This window comes from Eubalaena glacialis, chromosome 13 (assembly GCF_028564815.1).
Source record: "Eubalaena glacialis isolate mEubGla1 chromosome 13, mEubGla1.1.hap2.+ XY, whole genome shotgun sequence".
In the NCBI taxonomy this organism is placed as follows: Eukaryota; Metazoa; Chordata; class Mammalia; order Artiodactyla; family Balaenidae; genus Eubalaena; species Eubalaena glacialis.
The window spans coordinates 21,990,776-22,011,803 of record NC_083728.1 but is presented as its reverse complement, the minus strand read 5'-3'; the positions used below and the strand labels follow the sequence as shown (position 1 = coordinate 22,011,803).

The following is a 21,028-nucleotide window of genomic DNA, read 5'->3' as shown; positions in this document are numbered from 1 at the left end:
ATGTTCAAGGGGCTAAGGGGATGTGTTTCTCAGGGAGTCCTGACATTGCAGAGTCAACTCCATCATGCAACCCAACAGGAAGTGCTCCCTCCCCTCTTTTTGAGGCCCTCAACACCCATGTGCCATTCCTCAGTTGTGTGGCCTCGGGCAAGCTACTTAACTTCTCTGAGCCTCAATTTTCTCACCTGTGAAATGGAGCCAGTGCTACCTACTTTCAGGGATGGGTGAGGATTATTAAAAGGGAATGTTAGCCAAGGGTTTGGCTTGGTTGCCAGTGTGGTTTAAACCCTCCAAAGAGGGGGCTGCTCTTATGGTTGAGGACCCTGGGCCCAGAGAGGAGCAAAGACTCGTCCAAGTTCACATAGCCGTGTAGAGGCAAGCCAGGGCTCAAAGCCAGGCCGTTCCTCACTGGCCTTCCGTGGTCCCAGCCCGCCTGTGTCTCCATCTCCGTGCTCTTACCACTATTGGGCAGGCTGGCAGCGGTTTGCTCTTTACCAGCCACAGTCCCCCAGGGCTGGCTGAGCACACACCTATTTCCTAATGTGGCTGAGGGAAAATGGTTCTGGGTGCTCCTTGGACATTTGGCAACTGTGTGTTGCTTTACTTCCTGTGATCCGCCGTGCGGCTGGAGGAGGCCCAGCCTGCTAGAGCCAACACTCTCAGCTTCCAGAGAGAACGGAGAAGCAAGAGTGACACTCTCTCCCCTCTGCCCCCTGGGAGAACAACATTGCTTTCTGTTTCCCTTTCCCTCAGCCTTCAGCTCTCCCCAGAAACTGTCCTTCCTGCAAAGCTAATGCCTTCAGACTCAGAAGTGGCCCTCCTTCTCTCAACCCCAAGACTGCCACCCCAGGGCCAAGGTCAATTCTCACCTCCTCCTGGAAGCCTCTGGGGATTGTCAGGCTGAGCTTGTCCTTCTCAGTCTACATACATTTATTGTCTGGAATTTATGCTCTGGGTTCTGACCCTTCTTTCATTTATTCATTGGTTTTTTTAAATGTTTAATTTTTATAAAATTTTAAAGGTTACTTTACATTTACAATTATTATAAAATATTGGCTATATTCCCTGTGCTGTACAATACATCCTTGAGCCTCATTACACCCAATAGTTTGTACCTGCCACTCCCCCACCCTTATATTGTCTCCCCACCCCCCTCTGGTAACCACTAGTTTGTTCTCATGAGTCTGCTTCTTTTATATTATATTTACTAGTTTGTTGTATTCATTTATTCACTATTGAATATATCTTGTGATCTACTCCAGGACTGCACTAGTAATAATAAAAAAAAAATAATAATAACAGCACCATGAGAAAGACCTGCCCTCACATCCAAGACCAGGGTACCCAAAGGGGTCTTTTTCTGAGATTTAAGGCTCAGAAAGAGACATTTCTTTTAGCATAACAAGGTAAGGGAGACACCCTCTCAAGAGGTTTTCTCCATGGTACAAAAAGTCTGATTGCCTTTTAGATACTACACACCTTGAGGCCTGATCTCCACGAGGTCCTATTCTTCTCCTCTCCTCCACCCCTCGGACCCACCATGAGCCCCTTCCTGTTCCTGCATCCCCAATCCAGGATCAGAAAATAACTGACAACATACACCAGAAGCCAGACACACAGAGAAGTTGGGACCAGGAGGGAAAGAGCTGGAGGATCAGGGGCTGAGGGGGAGGGAGAAGTTTATGGGGCCTCCACTGACCGCAGGGATGACCTCATGGTAACACCTGAGCATCGAGGTCTGATGAAGAGCTGCCCCTGAGGATGGAGTGTGGGGACAAATGAGGAAACAGGTTCAGCAAGGTTAAGTGACAAGGTCAAACTCACAGAGTGAGTAAGTGGCAAGCTGGAATTTGCACCCAGATCAGTAAGGTTTCAGCTCCTGCTCCTAACTGCCTTGCTGTGCTGGGAGTGGGTGTTTCTCCCCAGAGCACCTGGCCGAGGAGTGGAGGCTCACAGAGGCCATGGGAGCCCTGGATTCCTCTCCCTCTGCACATGTCCAGCCCAAACCCAAAGACCCGAGGACCGAGCGCTCAGTATGTTGTACCCCTAGTGTGTTTTCCTGGGGGCTCCAGGACTCTCCAGCCAGCTAGCCATGAAGGTTAAGTTATGACTATTTGTTGAGCACCTTCTCTATGCAAATTGATCCACACCTATTATCTCATTTAATCCTCAGAACAACCCCCATGATGGGCATTGTTTCCCCATATTTAAATGAGGAACCCAAATTTCAGAAGGGTCAAATAACTTGACCAGAGCAGGTAGCCTGGCTGGAACTATGAACCCAGGGCTCCAAGCCCAATGGACTTGCCTCTGGAAAAACTCGACATCCTAAGGAGCACGGCTTAGAAAGGTGGACAGAACCAGCCCCCGAATTAACCACTCTTGACCCATCCCACCTCTAAACTCCTGCTGAGGTAATATATTTTCCTATGATTTAAGCCATGTTGAGTTGGTATAGCAGGAGAGAATTTGAGTGGATGACAGAATTTTTCTATATTCTTATTGTGATCCTGGTTACATACACATAGCTATACATGCATTACAATTCATAGAACTAAAAGAAACTATGAGAAGTAAATATGGCATAATGTTAAGATTTTATAAACCTGGGTAGTCTATTCTTATCTATATGTTTGAAGTATTTTACAATAATGATAAAAAGACCAAAAAAAGAGGAGGAAGAAGAAGAAGAGGAGGAAAAGGAGGAGGAGACATTGGAAGAAGCCTGTTTAGATGCAATGGCTGGAGCTGCTGCAACCATCTTGCAACTGTCAATGAAAAATTAATCAGTAGATCTAAGAAAGAAATGAAAAATTTTATTCACGCCAAATTGAGGATTATAACCCAGGAACCAGAGAAGTTAATCTGTGAACTTAGTTCCTGCTTCTCCATTCTCTGGCCACTGAATAAAGCTTGTATTGTTTCAATCTAAGACAAAACAAAACAAAATGAAAAAATGAAAAAAAAAAAAGCCCAGGAACAGCATCTCAGAAAGCTCTGAGAACTGTTCCACCCATTAGAAGTCAAAACACAGTTACATAAGTTTTTTGAGACAGAGGGCTGTACGTTAGATGATGTATTATTGACATTTTACACAATCCAGATATGCAAGTACAAGGTGATGGGCCATGTGATCCCCTTTCAAGATCAAGAAGGAATGTTATGTTTAAGGAGTTGTCTTGGTGATGCTAGGAGAATGTTACTCTTTAGGGTTGAGCAGGTATTTCTGCCAACGGCGAAGTTTTGGTCAATGCCTAACGCAGATGCACAATGCACAGTAGAGGGGAGAGAGGAGGCCAAAGGGCAGAGAAAATTTTTTACGTTTAAATTTTCTTGTCTTGCCATTAAATGTGAATTTGATTTCGCACAACCATGAAAGAAGCCAGTGTGAAGGTAAATCTGAGACACTAGGATGGCAGAGCAGACAGGTGTGGAGAGATGGTAAATGTCTGTTAGCTGTTGAATTTTTTTTTTTTAATTCCCATTTTTATTGCAGATTTGTTTGTTTTTGTTTTTCTTGGCTGTACGGCATGTGGGATCTTAGTTCCCCAACCAGGGATCAAACCCACACCCCCTTCAGTGGAAGCACAGAGTCTTAACCACTGGACCTCTGGGAAGTCCTGTTAGCGGTTGAATTAATCAGAACCTCAAACCTGCCCTCTCTCTGGACTTCGTCTCTGAGATATTATATGTGTTTATTGTTGAAGCCAACGTGAGCTGGGGATTTCTATTCCTTGGGTTGAAGACATTGTCACTCATACCGAGTAGAGAGTCAGGCCTGAAGCAGTAGGACACCTCCATGGCCAGTGGCAGAGCTGAAAAGGAGGCCAGAGGGTCGCTGATGGACTCATCTGGATTTGACTGAACACGAGCATCAGAGGGAAGCCAGTGGGGCTGGCTGCTTCAAAAACTTGCCAGTTGGTTTTAAGATTCTGATGTAGTGGCAGTGTAAGTCATCGTCATGTGAGTTTCTTCTTAATCCTTCTTTCCTGTCTGACACCCTCACAGACGCAACATCTGCCTGGACCCAGGCGACTCAGGAATTTGGGGCAGTTAGAGCTGCAGGTGTTCAAAACTGTGTAAGATAACTCTTCAAAAATCTAATTTTCTGACAAGTCATGAATCTATGTGTTTTGGCGTCTATCTTCCTTGTACAGATACAGACATGTGAGTCTGGGGGCCCAGGAAGGTAGAGCTAGGGTGAGGACCCAGGGTGACAAGTCCTCTTGGAAAGGTAGAGGGGAGAATTCTTCTCTCCATGAAAGGCCGTGTGACCTTGATAGGGACATAATCGCTCTGTGACTCAGTTTCCTCAACTCCAAAATGGAGAATAATCATCCCACCCTCACAGGTTGTTTTTAGGCTTGGAGACAATATATGTAAAGTGTCTGCCACATAGTAGATGCTCTGTACATGGTCACTGTTTTCATTCTTAAGCAAGCCAGAAGGATTCTTGTTGTGGCGGGTTTGGGCAGGAAGGGAGACCCTTTTAGATACAGAGGAAGAGAAGAAAGAAAAAAAACAAAAACAAAAAAACCTCAGGAGGTCTCATGTCCTCCTGGCTCAATGGGCTTCATTAGGCTTTCAACAAATCAGAGTTGGGGAGACAGGGCGCCAGGGGGCTGATGAGGACTCAGCGGAAGAGAAGCCATCCTCCCCCTCTGCAGCCCCGCCCCTCCTCTAATCACCATGGAGATGGTGCGGCTGCCCAGCGGGATTCCTGCCCACACTGGGCCTGAGGCTGCTGCAAAGGGAGGGGCAGGGGCCGAGCAGAGAGAGATCCTTCTGGAAAGCTGGTGTGGAGATGGGGAGTGTGTGCTGGTCACCGCCCCCCTCAACCCCCAAGACACTGAAGGACTCAGGATGGTGTGGGATGCATCTGCGTTTGAATCCCAGCTCTGCTAGCAGCTAGCTGCGTGACTGTGGGAAGAACACTTCCCCTCTCGAACCCTCAGGTTCCACATCTGTCAAAGGAAGGGGTAAAAAGGAATAAAAACAAAAGCTTGGTGAAGAAAACTGTAGGATGAGGAAGCAATGAAATACCGTGCAGTGCAGGTAGAAGGAGACAGAACCCTACATACCGTTCATTGAAAAAAGGGAACTTTACAGAACTGACCAGTGTGATCCCGTATTTCTTTGTTGAAAAACACACTCTATCTACACTTACCAAAAGGCGGGGAGAGGGGAGAGAAATACTCTAAAATACACTTCTGCTTGTCCTCTCTGGAATTAGGGATTGCAGGTAATTTTTATTTTTTTGGTTCTTTCTCAAATTTTGGTCAATGAACATGGATTACTTTTAAAGCCAGAGTGACATTAATAGCTACCATTTGTGGGCTTATCATGCAGGGGTGTTGTGCTAGGTGCTTTACGTGGTTTAAAGCCCTTTATGTCTTCACAAAAACCCAGGGAGGGAGGGTATTCTGTTTATCCCCACTTTACAGAGAGGAAATTGAGGTTCAGAGAGGCTAAGGGGCTTGACCAAGGTCAAACCACCACAGAGTGGCAGAGTTGAGATTTAAAACCACAGTTAAGATACCAGACTCCAAAATTCAAGCATTTAATTATTACCATTTTTGCCTCTCAGGACAAGAAAATGCTAAAGGTTCTGTTTCCTTAAATGTTTCACTATAGAAAACATCAAAGAAATCAAAAGTAGAAAGACAAATATAATTTTCAGTTATAAAATGAATGAGTTCTGGGGATCTAATGCACAGCATGGTGACTATAGCTAAGAGTACTCTATTGTACACTTGGGATTTGCTAAGAGAGTAAATCTTCAACCTTCTCACTACACACACAGAATGATAACTACGTGAGGTGATGGATGAGTTAACTAGCGTGGTTGTGACAGTCACTTGACAATGCACACATTTATCGAATTATCACCTTGTACACTTTAAATGTACACTAGACCCTTGAACAATGCAGAGGTTGGGGCACTGACCCCCCCGACAGCAGCCGAAAATCCACGTATAACTTAGAGTCGGCCCTCCGTATATGCGGTTCCACCATATCCGAGGTTCCACATCTGTGGATTCAACCAACCACAGATGGTGTAGTACTGTAGTATGTATTTATTGAAGAAAATCCCCACATAAGTGCACCTGCGCAGTTCAAACTTGTGTCGTTCAAGGGCCAACTGTATATAATTTTATTTGTCAACTATACCTCAATAAAGCATTAAAAAAAAAAAGAAAAGAAAAATATAATGAACACTGATGTACCTACCACCCAGCTTCCAGGAAGTCCTTAGATAAAGGGATTGGGGTGAGGGTTCAGGGAGGGAGAAGGGGTGCTTAGAGAGGAGAATGATGCCCAGAGCCAGAAGTCTCAACCTACACACACCACACACCACACACACACCACACACCATACATACACACACAGCATACCACACCGCACACACAGACACAGGGCTCCCGGGCTCCACTGCTGGCTGCCCTGGGGCTGTGGCCCCGACCATGGTGGGGGACCGCAGGCAGGCGGCCGTCCACCCCCTCTCCCGCCCCTGCTCGTGTTCCTTCCTCTTTTCTACATTCCACTGACTTGTGCTTCCCCAGCTGCCTCATTTATAGGTCCCTGGTTCCCCTCCAAGGCCTCGAGGTTTTGGCAGCTCTGCAGGACGAAGACATGGCCAGGGGCCCTGATGACACGTGGAGGTGGGCGACCCTGGTGGTGCTGGCCGCCCTGGGCACAGCTGTGACAGCGACCACCAACCCCGGCGTCGTGGCCAGGATCACCCAGAAGGGCCTGGACTACGGTAATTGGATGCCTTCCTTTTCTCCCCTCCAACCTCTGAGGAGCACTGATTGAGCACCTGCTGTGTGCAGCCCTTTAAATCCAGTGTATGGCCTGCTCACAGCTCCTCCAAGGAGGCCCTCTTACCCCTGTGTTACATATGAAGAAGCTGAGGTAAGGTGAGCTGCCCAAGGTCACAGGGCTGGGAAGCGGCAGCGCTAGGGTTGGAGCCCTGGCCTGGAGGACTCTGAGTCCAGTGCTCAGGTCCCTCACGGTCCCCTCCCTCTACGCGATACCCAACTCGGGCTTCTAGGCCTTTCACTTCCTTCCAAGCTGGTTCTCAGCCCTGATTTTTGTCTCAAGGTCCCTGGCTCAGTCTTCAGTGTGGGGAGGCCCTCCCCCAGGGCAGGGGCTTGGCAGCCATATTGTGCACACTAGCCATCTGGGTGACCCAGAGAGGGTCCCCCAGGCCACGCATCCAGGCCCAGACAGAGGAGAGACTGGCATGAAGCAGCCCCCTGACCTGCTCAGATCGGTGCCAGGCACTGTGCTAAAAGGACGTACTGTTACTAGCGACCTTTACAGATGAGCAGACAAACTTGGAGGAGGGACTGGGAAGTGGGCGGCCTGGATCTGAGCTCTGGTCTTGTCAGATGTACCAGGGTGGGGCTGCTCAATGCTGCCTCTCAGTGGCAGAGAGATGAACTGCAGAACAGTGGGGGACAGCCAGTGCCAGAGAAATCAGACCCAGAAGGCAGAACCACAGCCGCGGTGGACCCCTGGGGAATCAGGACAGGACAAAAGGGACCTGGTATCCCACCCCTGAATTCCTACCCCAGCCCAGGCAGGACACCTCTGAATCCCAGGGGTGCAGACGGAAGGTTCCCCATGAGCTAGGAGAAAGGATTATGTCCCTGCTCTATACCCAGAGCTGGGGTGGTCCTGAAGTCTTCCAGAGAGCAGAGGCTTGGGCTCGGCCTTTAAGCCTGGAAGTCTTCATGTTCTGTCACAGCAGCCTCGGTTCCCCCTTCTACTCACACCCCATGCAGCAACCAGTGAGAGTTGTGAAATACAGCAAAGCTGCTCATTCCCCCTCTTTACTTACACTGTTCAGTGGTTCCCTAGTGCCCTCAGTGGATGTCTTGGGCTTGGCATTAGAGACCCTTCAAGACCTGGCTGCTGCAGACCTACAGATCGTGGCCATCCCACATTTTCTTTTCCCTCCGGGCAGTGACAATCTATGCATTGTTTACTTTTGAACTCCCAGAAGGCCTATCCTGAGGCACAGGCTCTGGGACCAGAAGGCTTGGATTCAAATCCTGCCTCCATCACCTGCCAGCTGTGTGGTCACCTTTCTGAGTCTCAGCTTCCTCATCTGTGAACTGGGAGTCGTAACAGGACCTACTACCCAGGATTGTTCAGATTCAGTAAATTAATATGTGTATAGAGCCCAGAACTGTGCCTGGAACAGAGTAAGAGCTTGATAACTGTTATTATTATTCTTACTATTATTATTCTTACTACTTCCTAACTGGCTCCTGGGATCCCTCATCCTACTACTTCTCTTCTCATTTAACGTGTTTGCCTTTTAACTGGTTTTTCGATGCTGTTAACCACGTAATAACTGATGGCAGAATTCCTGACCCTGCAACATTCATTCATTTATTCCTCCAACAGGTATTAAGTTCCAGTCACTGTGGTAAAGATAGGGGACGTCCGTGACATCTACCACTGACCTTGGGGGGCTTACATCTAGTAGGGAAGAGAGATAGTAATAAAAAAATCACATGAATAAATGCATAATTACAAACGGTAATGGGAGCTCCAAAAGAGATGCCCACAGCATCATGAGAATGATAACAAGGGGGGTCGCTCTCATCTGATGAGTCAGAGAAAGTTCCTAGAGGAAGTGGTGACTAGAACGACCAGGTGAAGATGAGAGGAAAGGGTTTCCTAGGCAACAGGAATGGTACATGCAAAGGTCCTGTGGCGAGAGAGTCCGAAAGCCAGAGAGATAGAGTATCTGTGAGGGCAGAGCACAGAGCAGAAGTTCAATAACACCCGCAGGATGCATGACTGGGTATTTGGAGGGGGTGATATTTTAAACTAGGGGTTGGCAAATGACAGCCTATAGGCCAAATCTGGACCAACACATGTTTTTGCATGGCCTAGGAACTAAGCATGGCTTTTACAGCTGGAAAAAATCAAAAGAAGAATCCTATCTCACACCATGTGAAAATGATATGAAATTCAAATTTCAGTGTCCATCAATAAAGTTTTATTGGAACACAACCGTACCTATTCATTGACGTATTGTCTACGACTGCTTTTGTGCAATAAAAGCAAAGCTGAGTGGTTGTGACAGAGACAGTAAGACCCACAAAGCAGAAAATATTTGCTCTGGGGCCCTTGACAAAAACCTTAGCTTGAGCCCTGCTTTAGATCTTTCCAATCCCAACGTCCCTGCCATGAACAGGCTGCACACCTCTGACCACTGACCCCGCTCTTTCCCCTCAGCCTGCCAGCAGGGAGTGGCTACTCTGCAGAAGGAGTTGGAGAAGATCACAATTCCCACTTTGTCAGGAAGCTTTAAGGTGAAGCACCTTGGGAAAGGGAAGTATAGCTTCTACAGGTAAGGTCCGTCAAGGTCAGTTCTCAGTGTGCAGGACTGTAGTGTGTTGGGGCCACCAAGACCTAGACTCACAGAGCCACAGACTCCTAAACTCAGAGACATTAGGATCCCAAAGCTAATGTTTACACCATCCCGAGGGGAGCCAATCCCCCAAGCTGCATGTGGAGGAAACCACACAAACGGTCTTTCAGGCACTCACCATGACTCCTGTGGGGATGTCACGAACCCCCAAACTCTGTGCCAAGCCCACATGTTAATTAGGATTAGGGGTGGGGGTGAGGTTTCAAGGACAGAAAACCTAATCCAAAATGGCCTAAACCAGAAGGTATTGGCTCACAAGTCCCTGGAATTGTCTGGCTTCAGGTTCAGCTTGAGGAAGGCTCAAATGTCACTGGACCCTGTTTCTCTCCTGCCACCTCTCAGCACCGCTTCCCTCGGGAGGGCTAATTCTTGGGTAGGGGCTCCCCGCGAAGCAGCCACCGGCATCTTCACAGCACTCCCAGCCCTGTGGGAGGAGGGCACCTTCTCCTTACAGCTCAAGCAAAACTCCTAAGATTCACTCTGATTGGTCCGTCTTAGGTTATGTACACACTCCTGGACCAATCACTGTGGTCAGGGGGATAGAAGACACGAATGAGCTTGTGCTGAAGTCTCAAGCTCCACCCCCTGAAGATGGCGGTGAAGTCAACTTTCTTTGGAGCAACACGGACTAGATATGGGGAAGGGTTCCTCCAAAGTAAAATGGCAGTTCTGTTATCACAAGAGAGGGGTGCGGGTGCTGGGGAGAAAAATCCATAAATGTCCTCTAAAGAATTTTATGCACTCACTCATTCAACAAATATTTTTGAGCACCTACTATGTGTCTGACTCATCAGGCTATGCTACAATAGTGAAAAAAAGGCAGACACATTCCACCCTTTACAGAACTTGTAGTCACTGGGATAACATTTGTTATCTTCACTGATCATCACACACCCTGCAAGATAGAGGTTACTGTGCTCATTTTACAACATGAGGAAACTGAGGCTCAGGATGATTAAGGGATGTGCCCAGGGTCACACAATAGTAAACTGAAGAGCAGGGTTCAAATGCAGATTTGTCTGACTTCAAAGCCTAGCCACAGAGTTCCCCAGGCTGCTCTCATAGCTTCTGGGTTCTTTTGGAATAACTGGGGTAAAGGGCCAGGATGGAGGGGAATGAGTCTGTACTGACCATTGAATGAGTCCTTGTGGGGACACTTAGAGACTAACTGATCCTTTCTTCTTTGCAGCTTGGTTATTCATGGATTCAAGCTTCCCAATTCCCAGATAAGACCGTTGCCCCATCAAGGCCTTGATCTCTCCATCAAAGATGCCAGTATCAAGATGAGTGGAAAATGGAAGGCACGAAAGAGTTTCATGTGCGTTTCCAAGCTCAGTGTTGTTGAGTGTGTGGGTGAGCTCTTGGTGATATTTGGAGGAGATGAGAGCCAAGGTGTCACGAATGATCAATTTTTGCCTGGTCCATTACCATTTGCCCCCTCAGAGTTCCTGGGGGAACTTTTCACAGAAGAATTTTCAACATAACCCTTGGTTAATAGCTGAGAATTTTCCCACGTCTCAATGCAGGGCATGGGCAAGGCTGAGTTGGTGCATGTGGCTTAGGATGGAAGGCTAAGTGGGACCTTTGGTTTACCCCTTTATCAGTTAGCTATCGCTCTGTAACAAACCATCAGTGACCGAAACTCAGTGACCTAAAACAAGTCATATATCATCACTTACGTATCTATGTGTTGGCTGGGGTTCCCTGATGTAGGTTGACCTCAGCTGAGGCAGCCCTGCTATACATGTATCTCCTCCTCCTCCCTGGACCAGTGGGCTACCCAGAGCATATTCTTAGTGATGGTGGAGGTGCAAAAAGGGCAACCAGAAACATGCAGGTCCCCTTAAGGCCTGGGGGGCACTGAACTGGCCCATGGTCACTTCTATTCATATGCCATTGGCCAAAGCAAGTCATGTGGTCAAGTCCAAGGTCAAGAACATGGAGATACACACATATCCCCCCAAGATAGGCAATGGTGAGGGTATGGATGCAGGGAGGGGTGAAAATTGGGGCAGATCATCCAAACTACAGCTCTGAATCTAAATATTGGGCTCTCACTGCAGTGACTCTGTGCAGCAGTGACAGTGGCTCAGACTGACGTGTCAGTTTATCAACTTCTCCTTTGTGGTGAATCCAGGGAGAAAACAGACACTTTGGTGAGGAGAGGGGCGTGGGTCTGCCTTCCGTTACAAGGACTGCTGGGTCTGTCCATTCCCCACAACAAGAATTGCTTAATTCTTCACTTGGGCTCTTTCACATCTATCATGTCACTTACTGATCACACACACACACAAAATAATAACAATACTTCCTCACATTATAGAAGAGTTGACAAACTACATTCACACCCACTGTCTTATCCCAAACTCATTTCATCCCTGAGGGAGGAGTTATTAACGCCATTTAATGAATGAGGGCATTAATTAAAGTCATTGGTCCCCCAAACTCAGCTTTCTAGTGGCAAAGCTGGTGTCCCACTGCTGGTCCAGGGTCTGGGTAAGGAAACTGAAGCTCAGAGAGGTTGAGAAACACTCTCAGTGCCACACAGCACACAGGCAGAGGCTGAGGCAGTGGGTAAGAACAGGGTTCTGCCAGGCAGACATGGGTTCAAACTTCAGGTTGGAATCCTGGCTCTTTCACTCAGCTGCTGTGTGACCTTGGGCAAGCTGCCTTCCCTCTCTGAACTCCATCTCCTCACCCAGAGTGGAGACAATAGCAAACCCTGCCTTCCAGCATTGGTGTGAAGTCTGAACGGCAGCGAGAAGAAAATGCTTGCTCCAAGTCTTTTCTTTCTGTTTCCCTTCAGCAAAGTCAGCGGCAACTTTGACCTGAGTGTGGAGGGCATCTCCATTTCGGCTGCTCTCAAGCTGGGTTATGACCCCACCTCGGGCCACGCCACCGTCGCCTGCCCCAGCTGCAGCAGCCACATCAACAGTGTCCGCGTACGCATCTCGGGCAGCAGCCTGGGGTATGATCTCCTGGGACTGTGGATGGGAGGAGGGACAGGATTGTCCTAGTTATTCTTTTTTTTTTTATAAATTTATTTATTTATTTTTGGCTGCATTGGGTCTTTGCTGCGCATGGGCTTTCTCTAGTTGCGGCGAGCGGGGGCTACTCAGCTGCGGTGTGCGGGCTTCTCATTGCAGTGGCTTCCCTTGTTGCAGAGCACGGGCTCTAGGCGCGCGGACTTCAGTAGTTGTGGTGCACGGGCTTACTTGCTCCGCGGCATGTGAGATCTTCCTGGACCAGGGCTCAAACCCGTGTCCCCTGCATTGGCAGGTGGATTCTTAACCACTGTGCCACCAGGGCAGTCCCTGTCCTAATTATTCTTGTATTCAGAAAACACATCCCAAATGCCACTTCTATGCCAGGCCTCAGGTGTAAGGGGACAGGGGTCTACAGATGGAACACACAACATCCCTGCCTTGAAGAGTCACTTGCTCATTCAATATTCATTCAGCAAACTTTACTGAGCACTTACTATGCTCCAGGCTGTGCACTAAACACTTTAAGTGCACCAAGTTATACAATCCTTACCACAAGCCTGCAAACATTCATCTCTCCATCCATCCAACGAATATCGACTAAGAATCTGCTATGCACCAGGCTTGTGCATTGTGCTCAGGAAATAGCAGTGGTCACTAAAAATTTGGCCTTGCTAACAGCGATTGGAGGCTTACTGCATGCCTGGCACTGTTTCAAGCATGTTCCTTGTCTCATTCAATCCACACAATGACTCTGTGCAGTTAGTCAAATATTACCCCATATTCAGAGGAGAAGATCAAGGCACAGAAAGAATAGGAAATAACCTGAGTTTTCATACCTAGTGAGTATTGAGAAAGGATTGGGATTCAGCCCAGGACTTGCTGGCCCCAGAGTCTTAGCTACACAGTCCCCGCTCTTTTGAAGCTTCCAGCCTGTGGGGAAGGCAAACATTAATCAAATCATTGCATTAATGAATGGCTCACAAAGAATTACAAAAGGCTATAAGAACTGAGAAAAAGAGGTACAAAGTGCGATGAACACATAGAACTGGAGGATCTGACCTAGTCTGGGGGCTGGCCATTTCATTTTCTTTGATGAAATGACATTTCAGTTGAGATGAAAAGAATAAGTAGGAGTTAATTAACTTGGGGACAATGGGTGTTTTAAGCAGCGCGAACAGCATGTGCAAAGGCCCTATGGTGAGAGGAAGCACAGGACACAGGAGGATACGGCGAAGCAGTGTGGCTGGAGTACAGAGAGAGGGAGTGGTGAGGAATGAGGCTGAGATGGGATGGGGGTCCAGCCGTGCACCTATTGAAGAAATAACCTCAGAAACAGGTCACTGCACACAGGGGAAGAAGTGTCTGATGGGGGTGTACAGAGTTGGAGCCCAGGGATGAGGGAGTTTAGGTTTATTTGGAAAAGGGAGGAAGGCTTCCCAGATGAGGCAGCCTTCGGAATGCATCCCAGGGACACCTGGGAAGCCTCATGCATGTCCCCACGTGTCAATCTCCAGGTGGCTGATCCAACTCTTCCACAAAAAAATCGAGTCTTCGCTCCGAAACAGCATGAACCGCAAGGTACGAGGGGTTCAAGAGTCTCACCTCCTGTCAGAGCGGGTGGGGCCTTCTATGTCCACATACCTCACGCATCGCTGGACACTTCTGCTCTCACCCAGACCTCTTTTTTTAATATATATCTTTATTGGTGTATAATTGCTTTACAGTGTTGTGTTAGTTTCTGCTGTACAACGAAGTGAATCAGCTATATGTATACATGTATCCCCATATCCCCTCCCTCTTAAGCCTCCCTCCCAGCCTCACTATCCCACCCCTCTAGGTCATCACAAAGCATCGAGCTGATCTCCCTGTGCCATGAAGTAGCTTCCCACTAGCCATCCATTTTACATTTGGTAGTGTATATATGTCACTGCTACTCTCGCACTTCGTCAGAGCTTCCCCTTCACCCCCTGTGTCCTCAAGTCCGTTCTCTATGTCTGCGTCTTTATTCCTGCCCTGCAACTAGGTTCATCAGCACCATTTTTTTAGATTCCACATATGTGTGTTATTTGTTTTTCTCCTTCTGACTTACTTCACTCTGTATGACAGACTCTAGGTCCATCCACCTCACTACAAATAACTCAATTTCATTCCTTTTTATGGCTGAGTTCCCATGTATATATGTGCCACATCTTTATCCATTCATCTGTCGATGGACATTTAGGTTGGTTCTATGTCCTGGCTATTGTAAATAGTGCTGCAATGAACAGTGTGGTACATTTATCTTTTTGAATTATGGTTTTCTCAGGGTATATGCCCAGTAGTGGGATTGCTAGGTCATATGGTAGTTCTATTTTTAGTTTTTTAAGGAACCTCCATACTGTTCTCCATAATGGCTGTATCAATTTACATTTCTACCAGCAGTGCAGGAGGGTTCCTTTTCTCCACACCCTCTCCAGCATTTGTTGTTTCTAGATTTTTTTGATGATGGCCATTCTGACTGGTGTGAGGTGATACCTCATTGTGGTTTTGATTTGCATTTCTCTAATGATTAGTGATGTTGAGCATCCCTTCATGTGTTTGTTGGCAATCTGTATATCTTCTTTGGAGAAATGTCTATTTAGGTCTTCCACCCATTTTTGGATTGGGTTGTTTGTTTTTTTGATATTGAGCTACATGAGCTGCTTGTATATATTGGAGATTAATCCTTTGTCAGTTGCTTCATTTGCAAATATTTTCTCCCATTCTGAGGGCTGTCTTTTCATCTTGTTTATGGTTTCCTTTGCTGTGCAAAAGCTTTTTTATTATTATTATTATTATTATTTTTCTTTTAACATTTTAATTAATTAATTTTATTTATTTATGGCTGTGTTGGGTCTTTGTTTCTGTGCGAGGGCTTTCTCTAGTTGTGGCAAGCGGGGGCCACTCTTCATCGCGGTGCGCGGGCCTCTCACTGTCGCGGCCTCTCTTGCTGCGGAGCACAGGCTCCAGACGCACAGGCTCAGTAATTGTGGCTCACGGGCCCAGTTGCTCCGTGGCATGTGGGATCTTCCCAGACCAGGGCTCGAACCCGTGTTCCCTGCATCGGCAGGCAGATTCTCAACCACTGCGCCACCAGGGAAGCCCTGTGCAAAAGCTTTTAAGTTTCATTAGGTCCCACTTGTTTCTTTTTTATTTTATTTCCATTACTCTAGGAGGTGGGTCAAAAAGGATCTTGCTGTGATTTATGTCATAGAGTGTCCTGCCTATGTTTTCCTCTAAAAGTTTTTCATGTCTGGTCTTACATTTAGTCTTTAAACCATTTTGAGTTTATTTTTGTGTATGGTGTTAGGGAGTGTTCTAATTTCATTCTTTTACATGTAGCTGTCCAGTTTTCCCAGCACCACTTATTGAAGAGGCTGTCTTTTCTCTGTTGTATATTCTTGCCTCCTTCGTCAAAGATAAGGTGACCATACGTGTGTGGGTTTATCTCTGCTCTCACCCAGACCTCTTCAGCAGTCCCCCACAACCCTTGGAAAGCACATGTCCAGCTCTAAAAATCAGTCATGTCAATTTTCCTGGGGATCCAGTGAGAAACTAAGAAAGGGTCATGTGACACACCCACAGCAAACTCCCCCGTGCTTGGACCACCTCTGCTCTTCCCCCATCATTCTTCCCTGCAGAGAAACTACCGTTCTCTCGCACTGTGCCCCTGTCCTCATAGCCCTCCAGCCTCCTTCCCCATACCCCCCCTGAACCCCTTTGGTGGTGATACCCACCCGGAAAATGTGCAGCTGATGAAGCTGCTAGACTAGAGTGTGGTCAAACTATGTCCTGAGGCTGGAGGCTGGAACTGGTACGAAAGACAGACACGGACCAGAGCTTCCCAACCCTACCTTCACCCTAACCCCCTCCCCACACAAGCCAACCTCTTCAGCTGAGAAAAGGGGCCATTCCTTGGGCTAGTTTTCCATTAATAAACTATCAGTCTCCAGGAAACCCCTGAGCCTGTCTCCCAAGACAAGTGAGCTTGAGTTTTCTCAAAGGGCAATGGGGAGCCATTGAAGGTTTTAGGCAAAGGGGTGACCTGGCCAGATCTGTGCTTTAGAACAATTTCTCTGGCTGCTGTGAGAATGGCTGGAGGGACCAAGAGCAGGGGCAGGAGTCTCAGGGACTCTGAGGAGGCTTGTGCAGCCTTCCAGGTGGGAGACCTTGGTCTCCCAGTGAAAGGCACTGACAACATGGGTAGGGAGACATCGATCAAATGAGATCATCTATCTGAAGGCACTCTGTCAAAAGTTTAAAAAAAAAAAAAAATCCATGCCTGGTGGTCAAAATGCATAACAGAGGAGATTATAAAACAGGTTTTAGAGTCAGAGTCTCTGGGTTTTGATTGTGGCTCCAGGGCTTAGCTGTGTGATGTTGAGCAAATCACTTGACTTTTCCAAGCCTCAGTTTCACCGTCTGTAAAATGGGGACATTGATACCTTCTTCACCAAGCCATTGTAAGGATTACTAAAATAGTGAAGGCTCCCCACCAGCCTGGCTCAACCATAACTCAACCGTCTTTGTAATTAAGTAATAGTATGAGGGGAGTGTTAGCATGTATTTAACATAAAGAACTATTAAAACAGATTATTTCTTGTTAACGCCTTAAGAGTGACCCCTTGAGAGCAGCCAAGCTGAACAATAATAACTCTGAGACACAGATAGAGGAAGTGATAGTGCTGGGCTTCAAACCCAGGCCGCCCCACCTCAGAGGTGAAGCTCTTAATCAGTCCAAGATATTGTTTAGAAGAGAGTATGGGCCTGAATGAATGAATGAATGGATGGATGGATGGATGGATGGATGGATGGATGAATGAATGAATAAATGAAGTGTCAGGGTGTCCATGATGTTAGGAAGGCCTGGAAATGGCGAGGAGTGAGTTTGGGAGTCCACTCCCCAGTAATACAGAGAGAAGAGTGGGCGTCTGAGGGAAGGAAGGGTCTATATAGGGTGTGGATGGGGGTGGGGGCGGAGGAGGGTGGCAGCAGACAGGCAGGCGCCAGGCTGCCGTGTGATTTGCTGTGATTTGGAGCCCCCTGGTGGCCCTCATTAGTAAGTGGCATTGGAGGGCAGTAGCGGAGGGCAGGCAGCCCAGGTGTCCAGCTGGCCCCTCGCTGCCAGATGTGCTGCCCGCTCTCACCTTTGGGCCACTTGGAGCAGAAGCACGGGTTTCTCCGAGAGTGACATTCTTAGTCTCCTTGGGACATTCAGAGTTTTATGTGATAGAAACACACTCCAGGAAAACCAAAATTTCTCCTTCCTTCCTTCCTCTCCTTCCTCCCTCCCACCCCCTAGATAAAATAACTTGATTGACAGTGGGGAAGGCGGGAGGGAAGTGTGGAGGTGCCCTATCTGCCCTCTGGGCAGATGGGGGACCAGCACTGCGGAGGAGTGGGAACCTGACAGGTTTGGTTGAGATGTGCTGGCCTTGGGGGCCTGTGGGACATCCAGGGACTTGGTCCAGGAGGCAGCTGGACCCTCAGGCTGGAGCTCAGGGGAGATGTCTGGCTGCAAACCAAGGTCTGGGTGCTGGCCGCAGGTTGGGAACGTGGAGCGGGGCACCCAAGCAGGGTCACCCCATCTCCCCAGGCATGGCTGAGACAAAGATTCAGGTGCGAGTGGTTTATTGGGCGGGGATCCCGGGCGAGGGGTGGGGAAGGGAGCTGGGGACAGGAACATTATTGAGTGGGCTACTGCTCTGGACAGCTGGGGCCCAGTCCTGCGGGACTTCGGGGCACACACCTCAGAACTGTCCCAAAGGGGTGGGGAAAGCTGGGCATTTATCCACCAACTCTCACCCCTCTTTCTGGCTGCTGTAACTCCTGGGCACTTCGGAGCGAGGTCCAGGTATTAAAGTCCTCAGGCAGGGAGAGTTGCTGGGTGTGTAAGGAGCTGTCACACCAAGCCCAGGGGATCCCCGGGGTGGACCAACAATGCCCCACAGGGGCCATGGGCATGTATGGCAGGCTCCAGAGGGGCTCGTGGGTGGAAGGAGCGGGGAGCCCCAGGAGATCAACATCTTCACGAGGGAAGAGGAGCTCACAGGGTGTCCGAGGAAGAGGAAGTAGAGGGCCAGGCGGAGAGCGGGGAGGGTCCTCAGTCAGAGAGAGTGGCCCATCATGCCAGGGGCTGCCCAACAGTCAAGAAAGGCAAGGACTGGAGAGACTCCGTTGGATGAATGAGGTCATTCAAGACGTGGGGAGAGCAACGTCGTGAAGGCGGGGCTTATCTGACCACCACCACCTACTGCACCACCTACCCCATCAGCCCCAATGGGTCAAATTAAGGAAGCCTGTGATTTTAATCCTCTATTCCAGCTATTGCTTCAAAACAAATAGCGCCAAATACAGCGTCATCCAGCAACGACCATTTGATAATGTTCACGGATTCTGTGGAAATCAACAGGCACAGTGGGACCAGCGTAGCTTGTCTCTGCTCCATGACGTCTGTGCCTCAGTTGGGAAAACTCCAAAGCTTGGGGCTAGAGTCATCCAGCGGGATCTTCTCTCATGTCCGTGGTGCCTGGGCTGGGAAGACGTGATGCTCAGCTCAGCCAGGGCTGTTGACTGGAGCATCTACCCATGTCCCCTCCATGGGGCTGGGGCTTTGCACAGTTCATCAATGGGTTCCAGAGGGAGCATCTCAAGAGACCAAAGTGGAAGCTGCACAGCCTTTTATGACCTCACCTGGGAAGTTACACAATGTCACTTCCACTGTGTTCTATTGGTTAGAAGCAAGTAGCCACCCCGCCCACCCAGATTGTAGGGGAGAGTTCACAGACTCCACCTCTCAATGGGTGTGACAGGGCCACATTCCAGAAGAGCAAATGGAATGGAAAATATAACCCACAGTGCTCCATTTTACAGATGAGAAAATAAGGGTCTCTTTTCTCATAGAAATGGAGTAACTTCCTCAGTGGCAAAATCAGCATGTGATCCAGGACTTCTCAAACCAGTGCTTGTTCCCCTATGAGTTATGGGAGGGGGACGGCTGGGAAGTCTTCTCTGGCCACACAAAGCAAAGGTGAGGGTGCCCACCCAGGCTTGAGCAGAGGGTCTGCCCCCTGCTCCTAGAAGCACACACAGGGCAAGGCTGACATCTGACCACCTCCTGTTCGTTTTTCACCACCTTATTCCACAAAGGGTCTGAGTGCAAACAAAAACAAACAAACAAACAAAATCTCACATTAAAAAATAGAAAACATAAATACCCATCAAGAAAGCTCCATGCCAGAGTAGGAAATAAAATGCAGACATGCTGGTCATACAGTCATATAAAGTTACATGTTGAACTCTGAGCTTCCTGATGGCCAAAGAGAAAAGGGAAATTGAGTAGTTACATGATTTTCAAGGAAACATTCAAGAAGAGGGAAACATGTCCGGATAATTATTCTCAGAGGACATTTTCCACTATAGGAAAACTTTGCTGATCAGTTCTTTTGTTCTCCCCAGATCTGCGAGGTAGTGACTAGTGCCGTATCCTCCAAGCTGCAACCTTATTTCCAGACACTGCCAGGTAAGGAGGCTGGGGTAGAAGGGGGTGAGGGACACAGGGAGAGTGTGATGGAGCCAGGAATTTTCCTAGGCAGGCCTGGGCTTGGGTGGGAATGGGTAGCACAGATTATTTTCAAATGGCAATTGGCATCAGATCCCCTATTGGGCCAGGTCTCTGTGGCAGATCCAGAAGTTTAATGGAAAAGCAGCTCTGCAGGGGCCAAACAGCAAATACCTGCAGCTCTCTGGAGCCAGAGATACATAGCTGGCCTGAGATCTGAGGCTGATCACTTCCCCTCTCAGGGCCTCAGTTTCCATATCTTTAAAATGGGGACAATCTTCTCTTTCCCCAAATGCTTGGTAAACGGTGAAGGGCTGCAGTAGGTGGGGGAGGACCCGTATGGCCAAGTGCTCACCATGTGTCATGTACCCAGCAGAACGGTTTCCCCTCGGCCTCCTAACATCCCACTGACATCACTGTTTTGTCCCAATTTTACCACCAGGAAACGGAGGCTCAGAAAGGAGCCGAGACTTACCTGAGGTCAAGAGGCAGTAAGATACAGAAACAGGATCGTAAGCCTGTGCCCCAAACTGCTGCCTGGGCTGCCTCCCTGTGGAGGCTGGTTTGGCTGGCACATGGCACATGTCCATTTCAGATACATTCCCTTCCCCAGGCATCACCCCAGCCCCTCCAGGTGCAGGGCCCCTCCTGGGCGTGTTCAGTGCAGTTGCAGTGTCCAAGGTTTGGCCTCACCAGGCAGGAAAAAGATTTTGGCTTGAGTCCCAGCCTTGTCACTCACCAGCTTTGCCATCTTAGACTAGTTACCTCTTCTGAGACTCGGTTTATTCCCCTCTAACATGGGAAGGAAGGGCTAAAGGAGGAACCAATATTTATTTAATCCTCATTGATTACTGCTGGGAAACAGAGAAACCGTTCAGACCTGAAGCCAGTCTGGGCTCAGCCTGGGATATTATCACTGCTAATAATGATCCCTTCTGGCTTTTGAGTTCCTACCATGTACAGGGCATCGTCAAGGTCACTAGGAGTACCCCATTTTACAAATGAAAA

The 21,028-nt window shown here is 48.3% G+C and overlaps 1 protein-coding gene across 1 annotated transcript in view; it reads left to right on the top strand.

The window, feature by feature from the left end:
• The first annotated feature begins 6,633 nt into the window (after positions 1-6,633).
• Positions 6,634-21,028, top strand: part of BPI (bactericidal permeability increasing protein) — a 29,954-nt gene continuing 15,559 nt past the window's right edge. Inside the window, exons 1-6 of the mRNA XM_061208787.1 lie at positions 6,634-6,763; positions 9,259-9,373; positions 10,644-10,772; positions 12,261-12,422; positions 13,956-14,019; positions 19,918-19,981. Of these exons, the coding sequence (XP_061064770.1) occupies positions 6,634-6,763; positions 9,259-9,373; positions 10,644-10,772; positions 12,261-12,422; positions 13,956-14,019; positions 19,918-19,981 (664 nt within the window). The remainder of the gene's footprint in view (positions 6,764-9,258; positions 9,374-10,643; positions 10,773-12,260; positions 12,423-13,955; positions 14,020-19,917; positions 19,982-21,028) is intronic.